This window comes from Diabrotica virgifera, chromosome 8 (assembly GCF_917563875.1).
Source record: "Diabrotica virgifera virgifera chromosome 8, PGI_DIABVI_V3a".
In the NCBI taxonomy this organism is placed as follows: Eukaryota; Metazoa; Arthropoda; class Insecta; order Coleoptera; family Chrysomelidae; genus Diabrotica; species Diabrotica virgifera.
The window spans coordinates 160,807,894-160,827,383 of record NC_065450.1 but is presented as its reverse complement, the minus strand read 5'-3'; the positions used below and the strand labels follow the sequence as shown (position 1 = coordinate 160,827,383).

At 32.9% G+C, this 19,490-nt stretch overlaps 1 protein-coding gene across 2 annotated transcripts in view; it reads left to right on the top strand.

Moving 5' to 3' along the window:
- LOC126890528 (uncharacterized) overlaps window positions 1-19,490 on the top strand; it is a 512,073-nt gene that overhangs the window by 378,451 nt on the left and 114,132 nt on the right. For both annotated transcript variants that reach the window (XM_050659532.1, XM_050659531.1), the window contains exon 4: window positions 9,091-9,226. In XM_050659532.1, coding sequence (XP_050515489.1) covers window positions 9,091-9,226 — 136 coding nt within the window. The remainder of the gene's footprint in view (window positions 1-9,090; window positions 9,227-19,490) is intronic.

The following is a 19,490-nucleotide window of genomic DNA, read 5'->3' as shown; positions in this document are numbered from 1 at the left end:
ATTTTACCTTGCAGAAAAGGTGCTATTTCGTTATCAGCCCAATAAGTAAAAAAAATCGAACCAAAGCCTCTTTGAATTTGTTATTTCTTAACTCTTTAATAAAATCGACTCGTCTCTTTTGATTGGGTCCTGATATACAGAAAACGCGATCGACTTCTTTGTTACTTCTTGTAGATCTTTCATAGTCTTTAATTGAAGGTAGGAAATATTGATCAAATATCATCAATCCGTCAATTTAAGAGCACATGCGTGAAGTTACGAATGATAAAAAGAACATATTATTATTAGTTAAATGTATGTTACTAAAATATTATTTTTATATTTTTTCGATATTTAATTGAATTTTTTCTATCGATATAAACTTAGTGGCGGTTCTAGCCAGTAGCAGGGGGCAGCTGCCCCCCCTTTCAGTTTTTACAGTACTTTTGTACTATAATTTTCGTTAAAAAGGCACGTTATCTTGTTTATTCACCGGTTGTGTTCCCTTGCCCCCCACTTTTTTTGGTCTAGAACCGCCCCTGTATAAACTGAATATGTACAGAAACTGAGGGTGTCCAATAATGGGCACATGTGCCATAATATTCAAATACATTTTTGCTATACTTTATATAAATGTCTTAGAACAATTTTAAAAACTTATATAAATAATATAATAATTAAGCTCCAAATTTTTGGAGCCTAAACTTTGAAAAATGTTTGTAGCATAATGTTTAATGGTATCAACTTTTCCGGGAGCTCATTTGATACATATTTCCAAGTACTTTGACAAGTGTCATATATTTTATAAAATGCACCGTTTTCCCGTTATTTGAGCTTGAATACATAGATTTGGGTACTAGCCGAAAAAAATATACATTTTATCACCTATAACTTACTTTTTATTAACTCTCAAAGGTTTTTCGAATAACAAATCTCTTGTATTTTTTATGATCTTCAATTTTGGTAATCATAACTATTTTGATAAAACTTACAGTTTTTGAATTATTTACGAAAAACCGCTTTACATCATGCATTTATTTCACGAAAAATTCAAATTTTTGATCTTTAATAACTCAAAAAGTATTGATTTATTTTAATAATTAGAGGTAATAAATTTTGCTTAAAATTTGTCCCTCTATCGATTAGTGGGGTTATTTTTAATAAAATAGTTCTCACCTCTGAGAAGGGGTGGCATCCACCCCCAGGGTAAAAGCGCACGTTGGCACCATATCAGTTTTATTTCTTAAGGTGTGCTCTAACTACTCACCAATTTTCATGTAAATCGATGGAGGTTTAACAAAATAGGAGGTGAAAACCTTTAATGACTGCGTTAACTTTCCCCTTTCATCCCTTATTGCTACTCCCTGTATCCACTGAGGTGTCAGCCTGAAAGGGGTCATAATTATCAACATACAATAGACACATTTTACATGCAAAACTCCATATTACTTATGACGATGATTTCTCGCCTCTAGCTCTTAGACTATTATTTTAATGAGTTACAGAGTGAAAATAAAAGGGAAAATTTAGTGTGATTTTTAATTGAAATATTTCATTTAAAAGAAACTTAGATATTATTTTTTATTCTAAGGGACTTTCGGGTCTCGGTAATAATGTATTCTTTCATTCTGCGTTTAAATTTTAAAAAAATACAGGATTAAAAAAAAATGAATATCTACATTTAAAACACATTGAAAATTTTGACAGGCGACAGTTTACACCTTTCCCCTTAACGAGAACTCGTAGTAACAAAGTGCTTTATTCCTGTTCGAAAGTCAAACTATCCGTGTAGATTCATTTCTTCATATTACAAGTTTTAAGACCCCCGTTTAGTAATTCCTAAGTTCTTTATATCTTGAATGTACTAATCTGGTTACTGGTTAGTTTTTTTAAGTGAAACGTTTTATTAAATATAATATATTAGATTATAAACCTGGTACATTCCAGGTCAAATCGCTCAGAACAAACTTTTGGATCTGATTTGTCTGAAACTTAGTGTACCTATATCTTCTCTTTAATTCTTTTTTTTTTTTCTCTCAAAATACAATTTTAAGCGATTTTACAGTGATTTGGTATGTATTTAGACAAATTTGCATTTCGTCGGTGATGTGAAAATACCTCTTATCTGTTTTTTATGAATTTTGTAAGAGAGACTTCAAACTTTTTTTAGGGTCACCTCCTGTTTTCATATGTAAGTTTTTACTTGTTTTGTAGTAAATAAATTGTTGAATTTACTACAAAACAAGTCAAAAAATATCATATAAAACAGGAGGTGACAATAAAAAAAGTTTGAAATCTCTCTTAGAAAATTCATGAAAAAGCAGATAGGAGGTATTGTCACATCACCGACGATTTTTTATCGTAAAATATCAATAGAAAAAATGTTTTAATAGTAGGGACTCAAAAATTGATTATAACGCATTATAATAAGTTATTTTAATTAAAAACAAGTTTTTGATAAAATTGTTGACGACACCAAAAAATTATAATAAAAGAGATTATAGGAAATCATATTTTCACCAATTTCAGCCCTTACTATTTTTGTCGAAAATTTAAAAATAGCGGAAATATTGAGCAAAAACGGTTCTCATTTAAAATGAAGATGGCGGCTAACGTAACGGCGCAATTCATTCGATTTTAAATTTACACTACTATCGACTCCCTAAACATTAGAAAAATAGAATCTTGCTTGGGTAGCTCGGATACAAGATCAAATGCTAACCCGACTGGACTATATATAATTTTGACTCTGATATTATTGCATGTAACTTTTATTGTATTGTATAAATAACTATATAAATTCGTCGAACCACTTAAAGTCCTGTGTTTTGGCCACGTGTGGGCCAATTTTCAGCCAAATCGAAGAACTTATATTTTGGAAATGGAGGAACATGACATGTAAAAAACAGTATTTTAACGTTTTCTACACTAAAATTTGATCAAAAACTTATTTTAAATAAAAAAAACATGTTATAATGACCAATATTCACATTTTTTGAGTCCATTCAATTAAAACATTGTTTTTTTCCATTGATATGTTACGATAAAAGAATGCAAAGTTTAAATAAACACCGAATCACTGAAAAATCGCTTAAAATGATAGTTTGAGAAAAAGAAGAAGAGGAAAACGGTTCTACCATCAAGGTCTTATTTTTACCCCCCAAAGGCCAATTTCTAGATCCGCCATTGGCGGAGTAGCAGAGAGAATTGGAAATAAACACGTTGCCCGATATGATATTCAATTTTCAAACTGACTTCAAACTGTTTGAAGAAGTTTGATTTCAAGTCAAACCTAAAGATATCGAAATCAAGTCAAGTCAAACTTTTTTACAAAAAAAGTTTGGTTTTCAAGTCAAGTCAAGTTTGCTGAATAAAATCAAACTAGTTTGACTTTATGCATCTCTAGGTTTGAGAAGGAAGCAGAGAAGATGGGGCTCCTAATCAATGAAAATTAAACGAAATATATGTATGTGAGACACCATAACCAAAGAAGTGACAGAATCGGTCAGAACATCACCATTGGTGACTTTAACTTTGAGCGCGTTAGAGAATTTAAGTATCTTGGAAAAACAAAAACTAAAGACAATAACGGATCACAATTAATAATCAATTGGGACCGTGCAAGTTCGGCAAAGCGACCTCTATTTCTACGCTCTGTACTTTTATTCGCACTTTTAATTATATTGGCCAATTATATTAGTCCTGGTTGCTGGATAATTGTCAAGACCATAATCCAAAAAAATAATAAGAAGAAAAAATAAGATGCAGGTTATGTTTAGCAAATGTAAACAATTGTATGTAGTAAATAAAATCAGTTATTAAAATGCAGTACTGCAAGCAAAATACAATTAATTAAATTTACCTTTATATAATAATTGTATATCATATCAATATTGTGGAGCAATATATAATTTTTCTGCCTCAATGACAGAAGGTATGAAATATACGTCAATTTGACAATTTCAATTGACAATATGAATTATTTAAGATAGTTGCAATATTTCTCCGCGACTCGCGCACGGTCGTTTCTCGTTTCCCTTTCCAAGTACTTGCACACCGCGAATAGGATACAAGCCGGCAGCAGATGTTTTTATGTCCTTCAAAACCGTATTAAATCCAAACATCTAACAAGATGTATAAAGATATAAGTATATAAAACAATCATACGATCCACGGTGATGTATGGAAGCGAAACGTGGACGATAACAAAGGCAAACGGAAAGAGACTACGTGTTTGGGAAAGAAAAATCCTGAGGAAGGACCTGGATGGTCTTTGGGCCTGTACTTGATGAAGCAATAGGACAAAAATGATAATAACTAACAAATGACTTGAAGGACTATACCCAGACGCCAACGTCATAAAAGAAATAAAGTCCAGACGACTCCAATGGGCAGAACACCTCTGAAGACATTCTGACCAAAGAAGAGTAAGGCTGGTATGGGAGGAAGTCCCAACTGGAAGAAGACCACGTGGACGCCCTCAACTCCGGTGGACAGATAATACAGCAGGAGACCTGAACACTATATGCGTGGAGAATTTGATGGAGGTTTCTCAAGACCGAGAACAGTGGAGGCATGTTGTCGAATCGGCTAAAACCCGCGAAGGGTTGTAGCGCCACGGAATAAGTAAGTAAGTAAGACTGGTTGAAAACGAAATTCAAATAGTAGGTCTGCAATTAACATATCAAAGACTATGACAAAGATACTCATAGTGGACAGATTAAATAACAACCATCCACACATAAACAATATTGACCGGTTTGAGGTTATGACACATATTTATATCTAATTAGGAAAATTAATCCAAAACTCAGGGTCACTACAAGAATAAATAAAACGTATATTTGATCTACGTTTAACCATAAGGCCTAACGTCCAGTACAATTTTCTAAATTTTAAGCCCAGTCGATTTCTCTTAGCACATATGTGTGTCATATAAGTGAATCGTCGAACCAGATGGATTCCCAGATATTTTGCATCTTTTTTTTTGTTCCAAAGCTGACCATTTAATGCCGCAGTTGGACACGCACTCCTTCGTAGAGTATAAATTTTTAGCAAAGAGGAAATAACGCATTATAAGTGAATCCGCAGGATGTGAGAAGCAATGACAAGATCTTTGTGAGATACTATAACAGCCGTATCATCTGCAGAATATGTTTCAATGGTTATATTTTTGCTAGGGGAAAGATCATCTTTGTAAATAATATAGAGACCATATATATGACGGACCAAGTACACTACCCTAAGGCACGGCAAACTTTATCGGCTGTAGAGTTGTGGTTTTGTCCTAATACCTTACTTTGAAGTGTGTATTTTAAAGATAGAATGTGAGAATAAGGACAAAATTGTTTGGAATTTTGCGTTTAAATTACTTATTGTCCATACTTATTTGCTACATTTCTCCTAACAGCTTTTTCAGAAGGCTACGTGTCTCATCATCATCATTCTCTTTGCTTATCCCTATGCGGGGTCAGCTTTTTCACACAAATCTATCCTGGGTCATATCAATATTACTCCCCTTTACCAACATGTCCTGCCTAATCGTCTCCCCCCACGTCTTCTTTGGTCTTCCTCTCCTACTCCTTCCAGGAATCTGCACTTCAGCTACTCTTCGTATTGGATGACTAACGTCTCGACGTTGAACATGACCACACCATCTCAACCTATGCTCTCTCATTTTGGCATCAACTGGTGCCACACCTAGACTTCTCCAATATACTCATTTTTAATTTTATCTTTTCTTGTCACTCCACTCATCCATCTAAGCATTCTCATCTCCGCCACATGCATTCGTTGTTCCTCTTTTTTTTTCACAATTTCTTGTGAAAATTGTTTTGATTAAAGGACTAATATATCGTTGAAACCACAGTGACAAATTGAAGCAAAGGACAATTTTAAGTGCGTGGAATCGGGAGTGGAATGACTCTAGTTCTAAACTTAGAACCATCAAAAGTGACATTTTTTCATGGAAGTCCACTGTCAGAAGCAGAAGATGCCAAACTATTATTACACGTCTACGACTTGGACACTGTAGGTATACTCACGCCTATCTCTTCTCAAATAGTGAACCTCCAAAATGCGAAACATGCAATACAGTAGACAGTATAAAGCACTTCTTGATAGACTGTCCTAAATATGTAAATCAAAGACAGTTTTACAATTTGCCAAATAACCTGAAAGCACTCCTCAACAAAAATTTAGTTCCGGACAATTTATTGGGTTACTTAAAATGTATAAATATGTTACACAAAATTTAACTTAATTAATTGTTACAAATGTTCAATTGTTCTCAAATTCTAATTAATTGTTAAAATGATTGATTGTTATAAATGTTAAATTTAATATTATTACAAATGTTACAGGAATGTCGCTAATAACCTTTGGGTGTATGCGACTTTATCTCTTTAAATAAAAAAAAAAAAAAAAAAAATTGAAGCAAAAAAAATTTACTGCGTTCAAAATATGCCAAGACGGGTACTAGCGGTAATCAAAGTTAGAGGAGGCTCAGCAAAATATTGAAAAACTAAAAATATGTGATATTTTTAAATGTTTTATTGGTGTTTATTATTAAATATAATACATTTAATAATAAACAGCAATAAACCATTTGAGAATATCACATTTTTTATTTTTTTAATATTTGGCTGAGCCCCCTCTAACTTTGATTACCACTAGTACCCGACTTGGCATACTTTCAATGCAGTTAAATTTTTTTTGCTTCAATGTGTCATTGTGGTTTCAACGATATATTAGTCCTTTAATGAAATCAATTCCGTTAGTGACCTTTTCATCGGAAATTTGTCGTTTTAAAAGCTCCCAAATATTTTCGATCTGATTAAGGTCAGAAGTTGAACAAAATATTAAAAAAACATAAATATGGAATATTTTCAAATATTTTATTGCTTTTTATTATTAAATATATTATAGTTAATGAATAACATTAACATTGCATAACAAAATTAAATTTAAAAATCATATTTTAAACAAAACGTACTTAGTGGAATAGTTGATTTTTGTAAAAATTCATAGGTGGAAATAATAATATGGCCAGGGACTGTACATATACCTGTAACAATATTGTCTCAAGCATGTCAAAAAATTTATATATTTGTCTTTATTTCAACAATTTCCTTTACCATCTGAATATATATTTAAGTATGCCTAAGAGCGAAATTTCTACTATCGTGAGATTAAAACTCGACTCGGAAAATATGAGGCATATCGACATAAATAAGGAATAGTTAATTTATCAGTTTGCTTTTGTGATAATGTTTCGATTAGAGATTTGGATCATATTTTCTTTGAATGCAAAATTAACCAGAGACATATAGACCAATTATATTAAAATCTATTACAAACAAAAGTGTATTTTCCAATTAGTATAGAGTATCTACTAAGTTGTCATGAAATGGAGATAATTAAATTACTGGTTAACTATTTGAAAGAAATAAATATAGTCCAAGAGGCAGCGCTGAAAAATCTCTCTGAATTTACTAAAGCTAGATTTTTCACAGTTCATTACTGTGATTGTGTAGAGAAACATACTAGGGTCGGTCAAACAGTACAGGGTCTACGAAACGTAGAACGGGGGTACTGAGAGGGTATCAAAGTTGGTTTCCTACGAAGGTTATTAAATCCATTTACTAAGACTGAAATTCAGTACACACATTCTAAATTGAATATAAATAAAAGTTATTATAGTCGGTCAGCTGTATGCCAGGACAGAGCCGGTCGGTCGGCCCCAGTGAATGTACAAGGTTATTCACTATATTTTGACCCCTTGTAAGCTGCGTTATTTACATAATTAGAAAAAAAGCAAAATACAAAAGTTATTCAATTTTAAATTATGATTTTTTAACATATATATCCTACTAATGACATCATCCATTTGGGCGTGATGACGTAATCGACTATTTTTTAAATAGGAATGGGGTCGAGTCTAGGTCATTTGAAAGGTTATTCAATTCCCTATTCAGTAATATAAACATTAACATGATTAATTATACAGGGTGTCAAAAAAAAAATTTAATTAAATTAATTGTTTATTTATTAATTCAAAAAAATTTTTGGACACTCTGTATAAATAATGATCTTAATGTTTATAGTGCTGTATAGAGAATTGAACAACCTTTCAAATGAGCTAGCACACGACACCTATTCTCATATAAAAAAATAGTCGATTAGGTCATCACGCCCAGATGGATGACGTCACTAGTACGATATATATATATATATATATATATATATATATATATATATATATATATATATATATATATATATATATATATATATATATGTTAAAAAATCATAATTAAATAATCGAATACCTTTTGTATTTTTTTCTAATTCTGTAAATAAAGCAGTTTAAAAGGGGGTCAAAATATAGCTAACAACCCTGTACATTCATTGGGGCCGACCGACCGGCTCTGTCCCGTCATACAGCTGACCGACTATAATAACTTATAAACGTAATCCGTTTGGATTTTTAAAAATTTTTTAGAATTTTTTTTAAATATACCAACTACACTAGGGAGTTTTACTTCATTTAATGTTATTTAACTAGATGGTATACAGCCAACCTTCGGGTATTATCCCGTTTTATTTTTTTTATAATAACTTTTATTTATATTCAATTTAGAATGTGTGTACTGATTTTCAGCCTTAGTAAATGGATTTAATTACCTTCGTAGGAAAGCAACTTTGATACCCTCTCAGTAACCACTGTTCTACGTTTCGATTGACCGACCGCAGTATGTTTATCTACACAATCACAGTAATCAACTGTGAAAAATTTAGCTTTAGTAAATTTAAAGAGATTTTTCAGTGCTGCCTCTCCGTCTAATAGGGTCATATATACATTAAAAAGAACGGGTATAAATGTAACAAAACTAATAGATCAAGGTAAAAAAAAATAAGAATCCGTGGTTAACACAGACACAAAATTTATGCTTTTGATGTTTTGATTTCGACTCTGGAAATCGTTTTCGAAAAAGAATATTTAAAAAAATATGGCGGTTTAGAATATAAAATACGCAGGTGAAAATTACGATTATTCATGTTTTTACTTTGACCAAATATAAATAAAATAATTTTGAATATTCTTTCCAGATGAGTCGATCAGATAGCAAAAAAGTTGTCATTCGTCCCGTAAGTTGGAAGACCAGTGGACTGTTTAGATGTGAAGTATCTGCAGAGGCACCATCGTTTGCTTCAGCCCAAAGTGAGGCCAAAATGGAGGTTGTTGGTAAGTGGTCTAGAATAATTTTCAAAACCAATTTTACTCCATTTTAACATATTATTAGCTTATACCTGTGGCGAAATTACTTCATAGTAATTGCTACAGTGGAACTGAGTTGGAATCCTATAATGCTAATATTATTAAAATAAAATAATGCTTGTTAGTGGGGTTACTGATGGTGGATATGAGCTATTACCTCCGATTTTGTTGAACCTCCATAGATTTGCATAAAAATCGGTAAGTGGTTAGATAATGTCATCATCATCATCATTCTCTTTGCCTTATCCCTATGCGGGGTCGGCTTCCCTAATTGCATTTCTCCACACAATTCTGTCTTGGGTCATATCAATGTTAATCCCCTTTACCAACATGTCCTGCCTTATCGCCTCCCCCCAGGTCTTCTTTGGTCTTCCTCTCCTACTCCTTCCAGGAATCTGCACTTCAGCTATTCTTCGTATTGGGTGATTAACGTCTCGACGTTGAACATGACCGAACCATCTTAACCTATGCTCTCTCATTTTGGCATCAATTGGTGCCACACCTAGACTTCCCCTAATATACTCATTTCTAATTTTATCCTTCTTTGTCACTCCACTCATCCATCTAAGCATTCTCATTTCCGCCACATGCATTCGTTGTTCCTCTTTATTTTTCACTGCCCAACATTCAGTTCCGTACATCATAGCCGGTCTTATGGCTGTTTTATAGAATTTTCCCTTCAGCTTCACTGGAATTTTTCTGTCACACAACACACCACTCGCTTCTTTCCACTTCATCCATCCAGCCCTAATTCTACTGCATGCATTTCCATCTATTTCTCCATTACTCTGTAATACCGATCCTAGGTACTTAAAACTATTGCTTTTCACAATCATTTCACCATCCAAAGATACCATTTTATTTGTAGTAGCTCCATCTTTAAATGAACATTCCAAATACTCTGTTTTTGTCCTACTAAGTTTTAAACCTTTTTCCTCCAGAGCTTGTCTCCACTGTTCCAGTTTTTGTTCTAAGTCTCTTTCACTATTTCCTACTAACACGACATCATCAGCATACATTAAGCACCATGGAATGTTACCCTGTAGTTTCGCTGTTATCTGGTCAAAAACTAATGAGAATAAATACGGACTAAGCACAGAGCCTTGGTGCAATCCTACTTTCACATGAAATTTATCAGTCTCTCCCACACCTGTCCTAACACTAGTCGTTACTCCCTCATACATATCCCTCACAATCTTTACATATTCACCAGGGACTCCTTTCTTATTGAGTGCCCACCACAGAATCTCTCGGGGAACTCCATCATATGCTTTCTCAAGATCAATGAATACCATATGAGCGTTTGTTTCTTTACTCCTGTATTTTTCCATCAACTGCCTTATAATGAAAATTGCATCTGTTGTTGATCTACCCTGCATATGCAGATAATGTCTTAAGGAAAAGAAGTGACATGGTGCCAACTTGTGCTTCTTCCCTGGGGTGGATGCCATTCCTTCTCAGGGGTGAAAATTATTTTATTCGGAATAACCCCACAATTCGATAGAGGGACAAATTATAAGCAACATTTGTTATATAAAGTTATTGGGAAAAATCAAAACTTTTTGAGTTATTGAAGATCAAGGATTTTAATTTTTCGTGAGAAAAATGCATGTTTTTAACCCTTAACTACAGACATCCCAATATTATCACGTAACTACAGACTCCCGGTATTTTTTACCGGTCATTATAAAATAGAGTCAAAATATAAAGTTAATAATAAAAAACAAAAACGTTTTGCATTATGTGCTTTTATGGAGTCTCTAGATATGGGAAAAATGGTAAAATGAGTGATTTTAATAATATAATACAAGATTTTTGAAGAATAATCTATTAAACCAGAATTTTGGTAACATTTTTGGTCTATTGAAACAAACGGCCATAAATGCTATGGACAAAAATTTAAACTTTTTTTTAACAAATAAACGTAACATAGAATCACAAAGGAAATATAAAATAGCATCCACGAAAATTTTTACATCCATGAAAAAAAATCTGCAAGGGGTAAAATTGTAATAAAATTAAATGGCAATTCCATTTTTGCAAAGTGGCCTCAAAAATTTTATCTTCAAATTTAACCTTCATTGAAGGTCCAGGATGTCTTCCACAGTCCATTTCTTTACTTTTTCCGCAAAAACACAAAAAAATAATGTAAACATTTCAGATTTACAAATATAGTACTCATATAAAAATACTCCCTTAACACAGACATCCGGTAATTTTTACCGGTTAAGATTTTTGATGTGTACCAGAAAAGAAAATATTGACAATACACAATACACGCTTTGACTAGCATTGTTATACAAACTGCCCGAGAGGTACAGAGACACATGAACTTGTAAGTTGTGAGGTTACCACGAAATCCACATTTTGGGAATGCCCGCCGGTAAAAAATACCGGATGTCTGTAGTTAAGGGTTAACCGATTTTTCACAAATAAATATAAGTTTTTACAAAAAAGTTATTATCACCAATTTTGAAGCAGCTTATAAAAAACGAAATAAACTCTTTACTTGAAAAACGTTTTATTAAAATTAAAGTGAGTTATAGGTAACTGAATGTATATTTTTTCGGCTAGTACCCAAATCTAAGTATTCAAGCATAAATAACGGGAAAATGATGCATTTTATAACATAAACTTATTAAATATTTGTCAAAGTACTTTATATATTTATCAAATGAGCTCCCAAACGAGTCAATAGCATTAAAATTTACGCTCCAAATATTTCTCAAAATTTACCTTTTAACAATTTTTTCAAAAAATGTTTTTTTGTAAATATCTCAGTTAATCCTTACGATATAAGTTTCGTCTAAAAACCATTTAAAAGTTAATTCCAAGGGCTCTTAAAAAACGTTAAATTTAATCCTTTATACCCCTTACTTTTTTAAAAATAAAAGGTTAAACGGCCCCGGTTACATAGTTATCGCAGCAAAATTTAAGCTTTAAACGTTTTATCTCGATTATTTTTACCCTACAGAAATAGTAAACCAGGTAAATTATTTGATAAAAAAAAATAAAATTTGGTGTTATATCATTTGTTACGTATATTGAGTATTTTTGGAGTTATTATCAACAAAATATAATATGAAAATTATGATAATTTTAAAAATTCTAATTTTTATAAATTATAACTTTTTTATCAAAAATTTGCATTAAAATTCGGTGAAAATTGTTGAAATAATTACTTATGCTTATAAGAAATTATTACAAGGATTACTATAAATTTTAATTTTTGTGAAAATGACATGTGTTTTATTTTTCACTTTTTCCTAAAGAATTCGAAAGAGTTCTCTGATTTTCATCATAACTTGCTTAATTTTGAGGCTATTAACTTCTTCTGGAGCTCATTTGATAGGTATTCCAATGTAATTGGACAAGTGATTAGAAGCTATATTTTATAAAATGCATCGTTTTCCCGTTATTTAACCCTTAAACGCCCAACCTTTTTTAGGTTCCATGTACGCTCAAGGGTGGGTAAAAAATGTCCACCTCGAAAATAGCTAATATATTTATTGAGAGTTGTTGGAAACGGATTAAGTTTAAGAATCTTATGCTTAATAAACACAGCATCTTCTAAAATATTAATATAAACAATTTAAAAACCTTACAACAAAATTACAATGTAGATCAAAATTAACATACAAGTAAAAGCCAGTAATTCAGATTTATCGATTTTCTCCACATTCTTCTTTTCAGCCCCCTCATTGGCGGATAATTTGTAGATTATGTAATTATACGTCGATAATTTTATGAATTATCTTCCTACCAACGAGAATTTATATAGAAAACTTTAGTAACAAGTTTTACAAACTAGAACAAGGTAGAACCAAATTAACATTCGATAAAGGGCTAACAATAAATAATTTAAAAAAAAATTTAAACACGCAATAAATATGTTACAAGGGAATACGCATTAGGTGGACATTTTTTTACCCACCCTTGGGCATTTAAGGGTTAAGCTTGAATACTTAGATTTGGGTACTCGTCGAAAAAAATATACATTCAATTATGTACAACTCACTTTGAATTAACATAAGTTTAGTTCTTTAAGTGAGGAGTGTATTCAATTTTTTATCTTCAATTTTGGTAAGAATAACTTTTTATAAAAGCTTACAGCTTTTGAGTTATAAGTGAAAAGCAGCTTTAAAACATGTATTTTTTTACGAAAAAATAAAATCTTTAATCTTTAATAACTCAAAAAGTGTTGATTTATATTGATAACTTTATATAACAAATTTTGCTTAGAATTTGTCCCTCTATCGACTTATGGTATTACTTTCAATAAAATAATTTTCACCTCCGAGAAGAGGTGACATTCACCCCCAGGGTAAAAGTCGTAAAAGCGCAAGTTGGCGTTATGTCATCTTTATTTCTTGATGTATCCTCTAACTATTTACCAATTTTCATGAAAATCGATGAAGGTTCAAACGAAATCGGAGGTGAAAACCTTCAGTGACTGCACTATGTTAGTTGATTTAAATAATTCCCCAAATATGTAGTTAGCGGTGACGAGCAGTAAATCGCTGTTTTGGACAGTCTGAACTAATTATGGTAGGGGAGCAAAGTATGCTAAATGTGTAGTCACTCGAGCGTTATGGGGACCTATTGGGTTGTGAAGAGTAGGTCCTAAAACCAAAAAAAGTTAAGTAAAATTTTCCATTTTAGTGGGCGCTTGCCATTTTTTAATTTAATTTTCCATTTCCAATAATCGTTTTTTCCGATTATAACGCCATCTATCCATAATTCGAAAAAATGTTTCGAATAAAAGTTACTTATTTTTACGTAAGGAATCCAAATCTGCAATAAAAAATGGGGGCTTCTATTTAAGATTTTAAAGTAACCCCCCCACCCCACCTCCATGGGGAGTCGTGTTTGGTGCCATTCGATAGATTTTTTAAAAGTATCGAATAAGTGTATTTTACAGTTTTTCGATCTGATGTTCATTTCGCGAAATATCGCGGGATTCGTATTTAAAATATTAAATTTACCCCCCACCCCTCTCCGTGGGAAGTCGTGTTTGGTATCATTCGATAGATTTTTAAAATATATTGAGCACATATTTTTTAGTTTTTCGATCTGTCATTTATTTCGCGACATATTCGCTTATTTCTTGTGAAACTTTGGGACTCACCCATTTCCTTACCCCCTGCTCAAATAGTCAGATTTTTGAAATATACACTCTTTTGCATGTACTTAACTTACCTTATCTTAATCTGACAATTTCGAGTATTTTTAAGGATAGATTTTTTTTTTCGGGCCCCCCTTAACGAACTCCCCTGTGTTAAGAGCCAATATATGGTAGATGTTCATCTGCAGGGTACCAGGTTTCTCCCATATGCTAATCTGACGCGCTCGAGTAACTGCAAAAATCCCCGCTTGGGCTCCCCTACCATTATTATGCATAATCAAATCACGGGATATAATGGATGTCAGTTAATTTTGAGAAGCTGTACATAGTTATCTCTTCATTCCATTTTGCGTAGAGACCATTGTATGCTAGCAAGATATGAGAACAATTTTTGTGATTATATAAATCTGATTATTTGTTATAGCGATATGCAGAAGAGTATTATCGTGGTTTGTTTTAAATACCAAAATGTATATAAAAATGTAAAAATTACTTTAAATGAAATGTTTTAACTTAAGCAAAATCACTAGTAATGAGAATAGAAATAATCATAGTACAAAAATTGTCATTTAATTTGCAATTAGATACATACAATACATTTTTTATTAATACTTATTAAACAAATGGATTGTCGTCATCTAGCCTTCTGCCAGGGGTGTAACAGAGGCCCCGCAGTATGATGCTAGCGGGGGGTGCCCAATATGTCAGGGGCCCCATCTTGTCATCTATGAAAAATTTGTAAAGCGGTAATGATTAGTGTCATTTGGGGTGCTAAATAGAGGGAGATTTTCAGAATTTTTTTTTATTAAAAAAGGCTTTAACTGTATTTTCTATCATCAAAACTCGCTGAGTTTTGACGATATAAATTTTTATAAAAAGTTAAAATACCTAAAACTTTTTTAACCTTCGGATGACCAAGCGGGGGAAATTGTGACCCAAGCGTATGTTTGTCTTTAATAAATTCAAAAGTATTTTTTATTTTTAACTCATTATTTTTTTTATTTGACTTTAATATCATTCTAGGTATCCTCATATTTTGAAATAAAAAAATTCCCTATATTTTACGAATAAAAAATATATTCTGAAGTTGATGTTTAGTAAAATAGCGTCTATTATGTTTAATTACAAGTAGTTTTACGCTAATGACGTCAACTTTGCAAAGTAACAAGATACTTACTCAACATACACACTATACATGACACTAATACTCATATTGTGACTGGCTGAATGGCATAAAGTCCATGCCAAAAAAAATTAAAAATAAAAAAAACAAAAAAAAACTTTATTTTTTTGTTAATTGTCATTTTTGACATTTTTGACCTGGAGTCATTTCCCCCCCTCCCCCTTGGTCATCCGTGTAACAAAAAAAGGTTGGTCATCGGAAGGTTAAACACTTAAAAAAGTTTTAATGCGTTTTCCCTGAAATGTGCTTAATTTTTGGTTATTTCACGTTAAAATATTCGATATGAAATTTAACGAATATGAATATATTTTCATTAGCTATAACTCTACTTCTACTATGTATAGAGACCTAATATTATTATATTCACCACTTTTTCTACTTACTTTTTTACAGGTTATATTTGACGAATGAGAACAATTTTTCATGAGCTACAAATTTGCATTTACGTGGTCGATAGACTTCATTTTTGTATAAGCTACATTTTTGCAATTTACTTACGAATACTTACTTTTTGAGTTATTACACATAAATTACACGGTATCGCTGTATTTTACGTTCATAACAGGCTAGAACATATATAACTTTTTGTTACACATATCGCATTTAGTAATTTTTTAATGGGGGTCCCATTTCCAATTCTGCACGGGGGGCGACGGATTTTGTTACGCCACTGCCTTCTGCGTACAAAGTTGATCATAGGCCTTCCTCAATTTCTTCCATTTCTGTCGGTCTTGATCTTCCTGCAACCAATTCCCAGCAACCCTTTGACGTCGTCTGTCAATCGTGTAGTTGGTCTACCTCTCCTTCTTCTGTCCGGTCGTGGTCTCCACACTGATTTTTTTTTGTGTTGGTCGCCAGTCATTCATGCTGCCCATACGGGACGCTCAATTACCTTTAATCACGATATCCGCTCTATAATATCTGTGACACCTGCCCTTTTTATTTCCTCGTTTTAAACCTGCTTCAGTCTAAGTAACGACCGTTCCATTCTTCTTTTGGTCACGCTGAGTTTGGTTGCTATGGAAGCACCCATTGGTCAAACATCATATTTTTGGCATGTTTATCTTCAATATGTCTGATAGAATATGTCGCCCATGCTAAAATGATTTTTCTTTATTAAGATGAGACGTCCCATATAATTTGCGTTCCATCTGCTCAGTGCGGTAAAGATCCAACTAGAATGGTTCCCTTCGTACTCCAATCAGAGTAAACATGTAAATCAAAAAGGAATAACCATTTTCAATTTCGTTGCAACACGAAACTACAGCCGCATCATTATTCCAATTCAATCAGAGAGCGCAGCATGCACCTCCACCGGTTTCGAAACTTATTAGTCTCTCATTAGGAAGCACATATGCTGCTCTCTCTGACCCAACTAGGACAAACCCTGGCATGCAGTCACAAATTGCAACGTGACTGCTGTCTGCTGTCTTATAAATTGTAAAAGTCGCAGATTAAGGATGTACGAGCAAGAACTTTCAACAAGAAAAGTTTCAGATTTAAATAACTATTTACCATTTTAATTTTTATTATATTGGTGAATTCTCCATCTGAAACTTTTCAGTTTGTTCAAGAGATGTCGCTGGATTGCGTTCCAATGGGGATTTCAATGATCTTTGAGATTTCCCGTAAATAGATGGGCTGGCTTGTTTTCGATTCAGAGGTGTGCACGCTGGCGCTGTTGAGGAAGCCTGCAATGGCAGGAACAGCTGTCCAGCGATTGTGCATCCCTCTGAATCGAAAGCAAGCAAAACCATCTTTTACTTTTCTATCTTTACTCAGATTTGAGTACTAGGAAGTTTATTTTTGTCCTTTTCCTAGACGAATGAAAACGAAATGTGACTGAATATAGCAGAGTCCTTTTTGTTTTCAATATTCGTTGTCTGCTGTCTTATAAATTATAAAAGTCGCAGATTAACCTTTCAGAGATAAGGTGGCATGATGGTACATAAAGTATAACGTGCGGACTCACAGTCCGCACATCCAGAAAAGATCCAAAAGACAAATATTTTCGGAAAAATGGTCTGAAATCTTGTCAATTGTTTAAATATAAAGACAAAAAAAACATTTGCAAACAAATTTATTATAACTTGCACTTAAACTCATGCTTCAAAAATAAAAGTGAACGGATATTATATCCTTTTCACATTTTAAGTCCAATAAATCACAAAAACCTAAATTAAAAAAAAATACAAAACAATTATTTCTAAGAAAATAAAGAATGACTAAATAAAAAACAAGTTTTTGAGCTGCGCAAAGTAGATACATGAATGAACGAAAATAAGTCAATCTTCGCTGCTGTCTTCGGAGATTCTAAGATTCTCTCCTCAATGTCTTCTTCCATGTCGGTATCGTGGTCCTGTACTTCTTCATAGTCTCCTTCCAAACTAGCATCATCATCGTCAGGTTCAGCTTCTAGCTTAGAATCAGATAGAAATTCCGCATGCAGCTTTTCAAGATATGCAGTTGCTTTTCGAATCTCATCTTAAAAAATCTGTAACAAAAATAAGTTTACATCAATTAAATATACAGAAAACGTAATCAGTAGATTACTCCCAATTATGAATTACATAAATATTTTTATATTTACCCTAAAAGCAAAATATTTTAAAATTAAATCTTACCTGAAGATTTGTGACAACTTGTATAACTTGCGGACTCACGTTCCGCAAGTCAATATAGCAGCAGAACTAAACTCACTAAGACAATTCTTACAAAAGTACTGAATAGAGTATCCTCTCACTTGAAGCTAGCGAGCACGCCACGACCGAGATCGTAATTAATCGTCAGAAATCGACAAATATTTGGACAAGCGGAATCATAGTCCGCACGTTAACTCTGTAAGGTTAAGGATGTACCAGAAACAACTTTCAACAAGAAAAGTTTGAGATTGAAATAACTATTTACCATTTTAATTTTCATTATAATGGTGAATTCTCCATCTGATACTTTTCAGTTTGTTCAAGAGATGTCGCTGGATTGCGTTCAAATGGGGATTTCAATGATCTTTGAGATTTCCCGTAAATAGATGGGCTGGCTTGCTTTCGATTCCGAGGTGTGCACGCTGGCGCTGTTGAGGAAGCCTGCAATGTCAGAAACAGCTGTCCAGCGATTGTGCATCCCTCTGAATCGAAAGCAAGCAAAACCATTTTTACTTTTCTATCTCTACTCAGATTGGAGTACTAGGAAGTTTCTTTCTGTCCTTTTCCTAGAGGAATGAAAACGGAATATGACTGAATATAGTAGAGTCCTTTTTGTTTTCAATAATCGTCGTCTGCTGTCTTATAAATTATAAAAGTCGCAGATTAAGGATGTACCAGAAACAACTTTCAACAAGAAAAGTTTGAGATTGAAATAACTATTTACCATTTTAATTTTCATTATAATGGTGAATTCTGCATCTGATACTTTTCAGTTTGTTCAAGAGATGTCGCTGGATTGCGTTCCAATGGGGATTTCAATGATCTTTGAGATTTCCCGTAAATAGATGGGCTGGCTTGTTTTCGATTCAGAGGTGTGCACGCTGGCGCTGTTGAGGAAGCCTGCAATGGCAGAAACAGCTGTCCAGCGATTGTGCATCCCTCTGAAGCGAAAGCAAGCAAAACCATCTTTTACTTTTGTATCTCTACTCAGATTTGGGTACTAGGAATTTTCTTTCTGTTCTGTTCTTAGACGAATAAAAACGGAATGTGACTGCATATAGTAGAGTCCTTTTTGTTTTCAATAATCGTCTCGCGTCGTCTGCTGTCTTATAAATAGAGAGCGGAATATATGCAACACAACATTACCAAAATATGCGCATATATATGCATTACTTTTACTACAAACATGCAGGTATTTTTTCTAAATTTGTCTAAATATGCAAATGCATATTAAAAATACTCAAAAATAAAACAATATATTAAGTCGTAAGATCTTCAGAA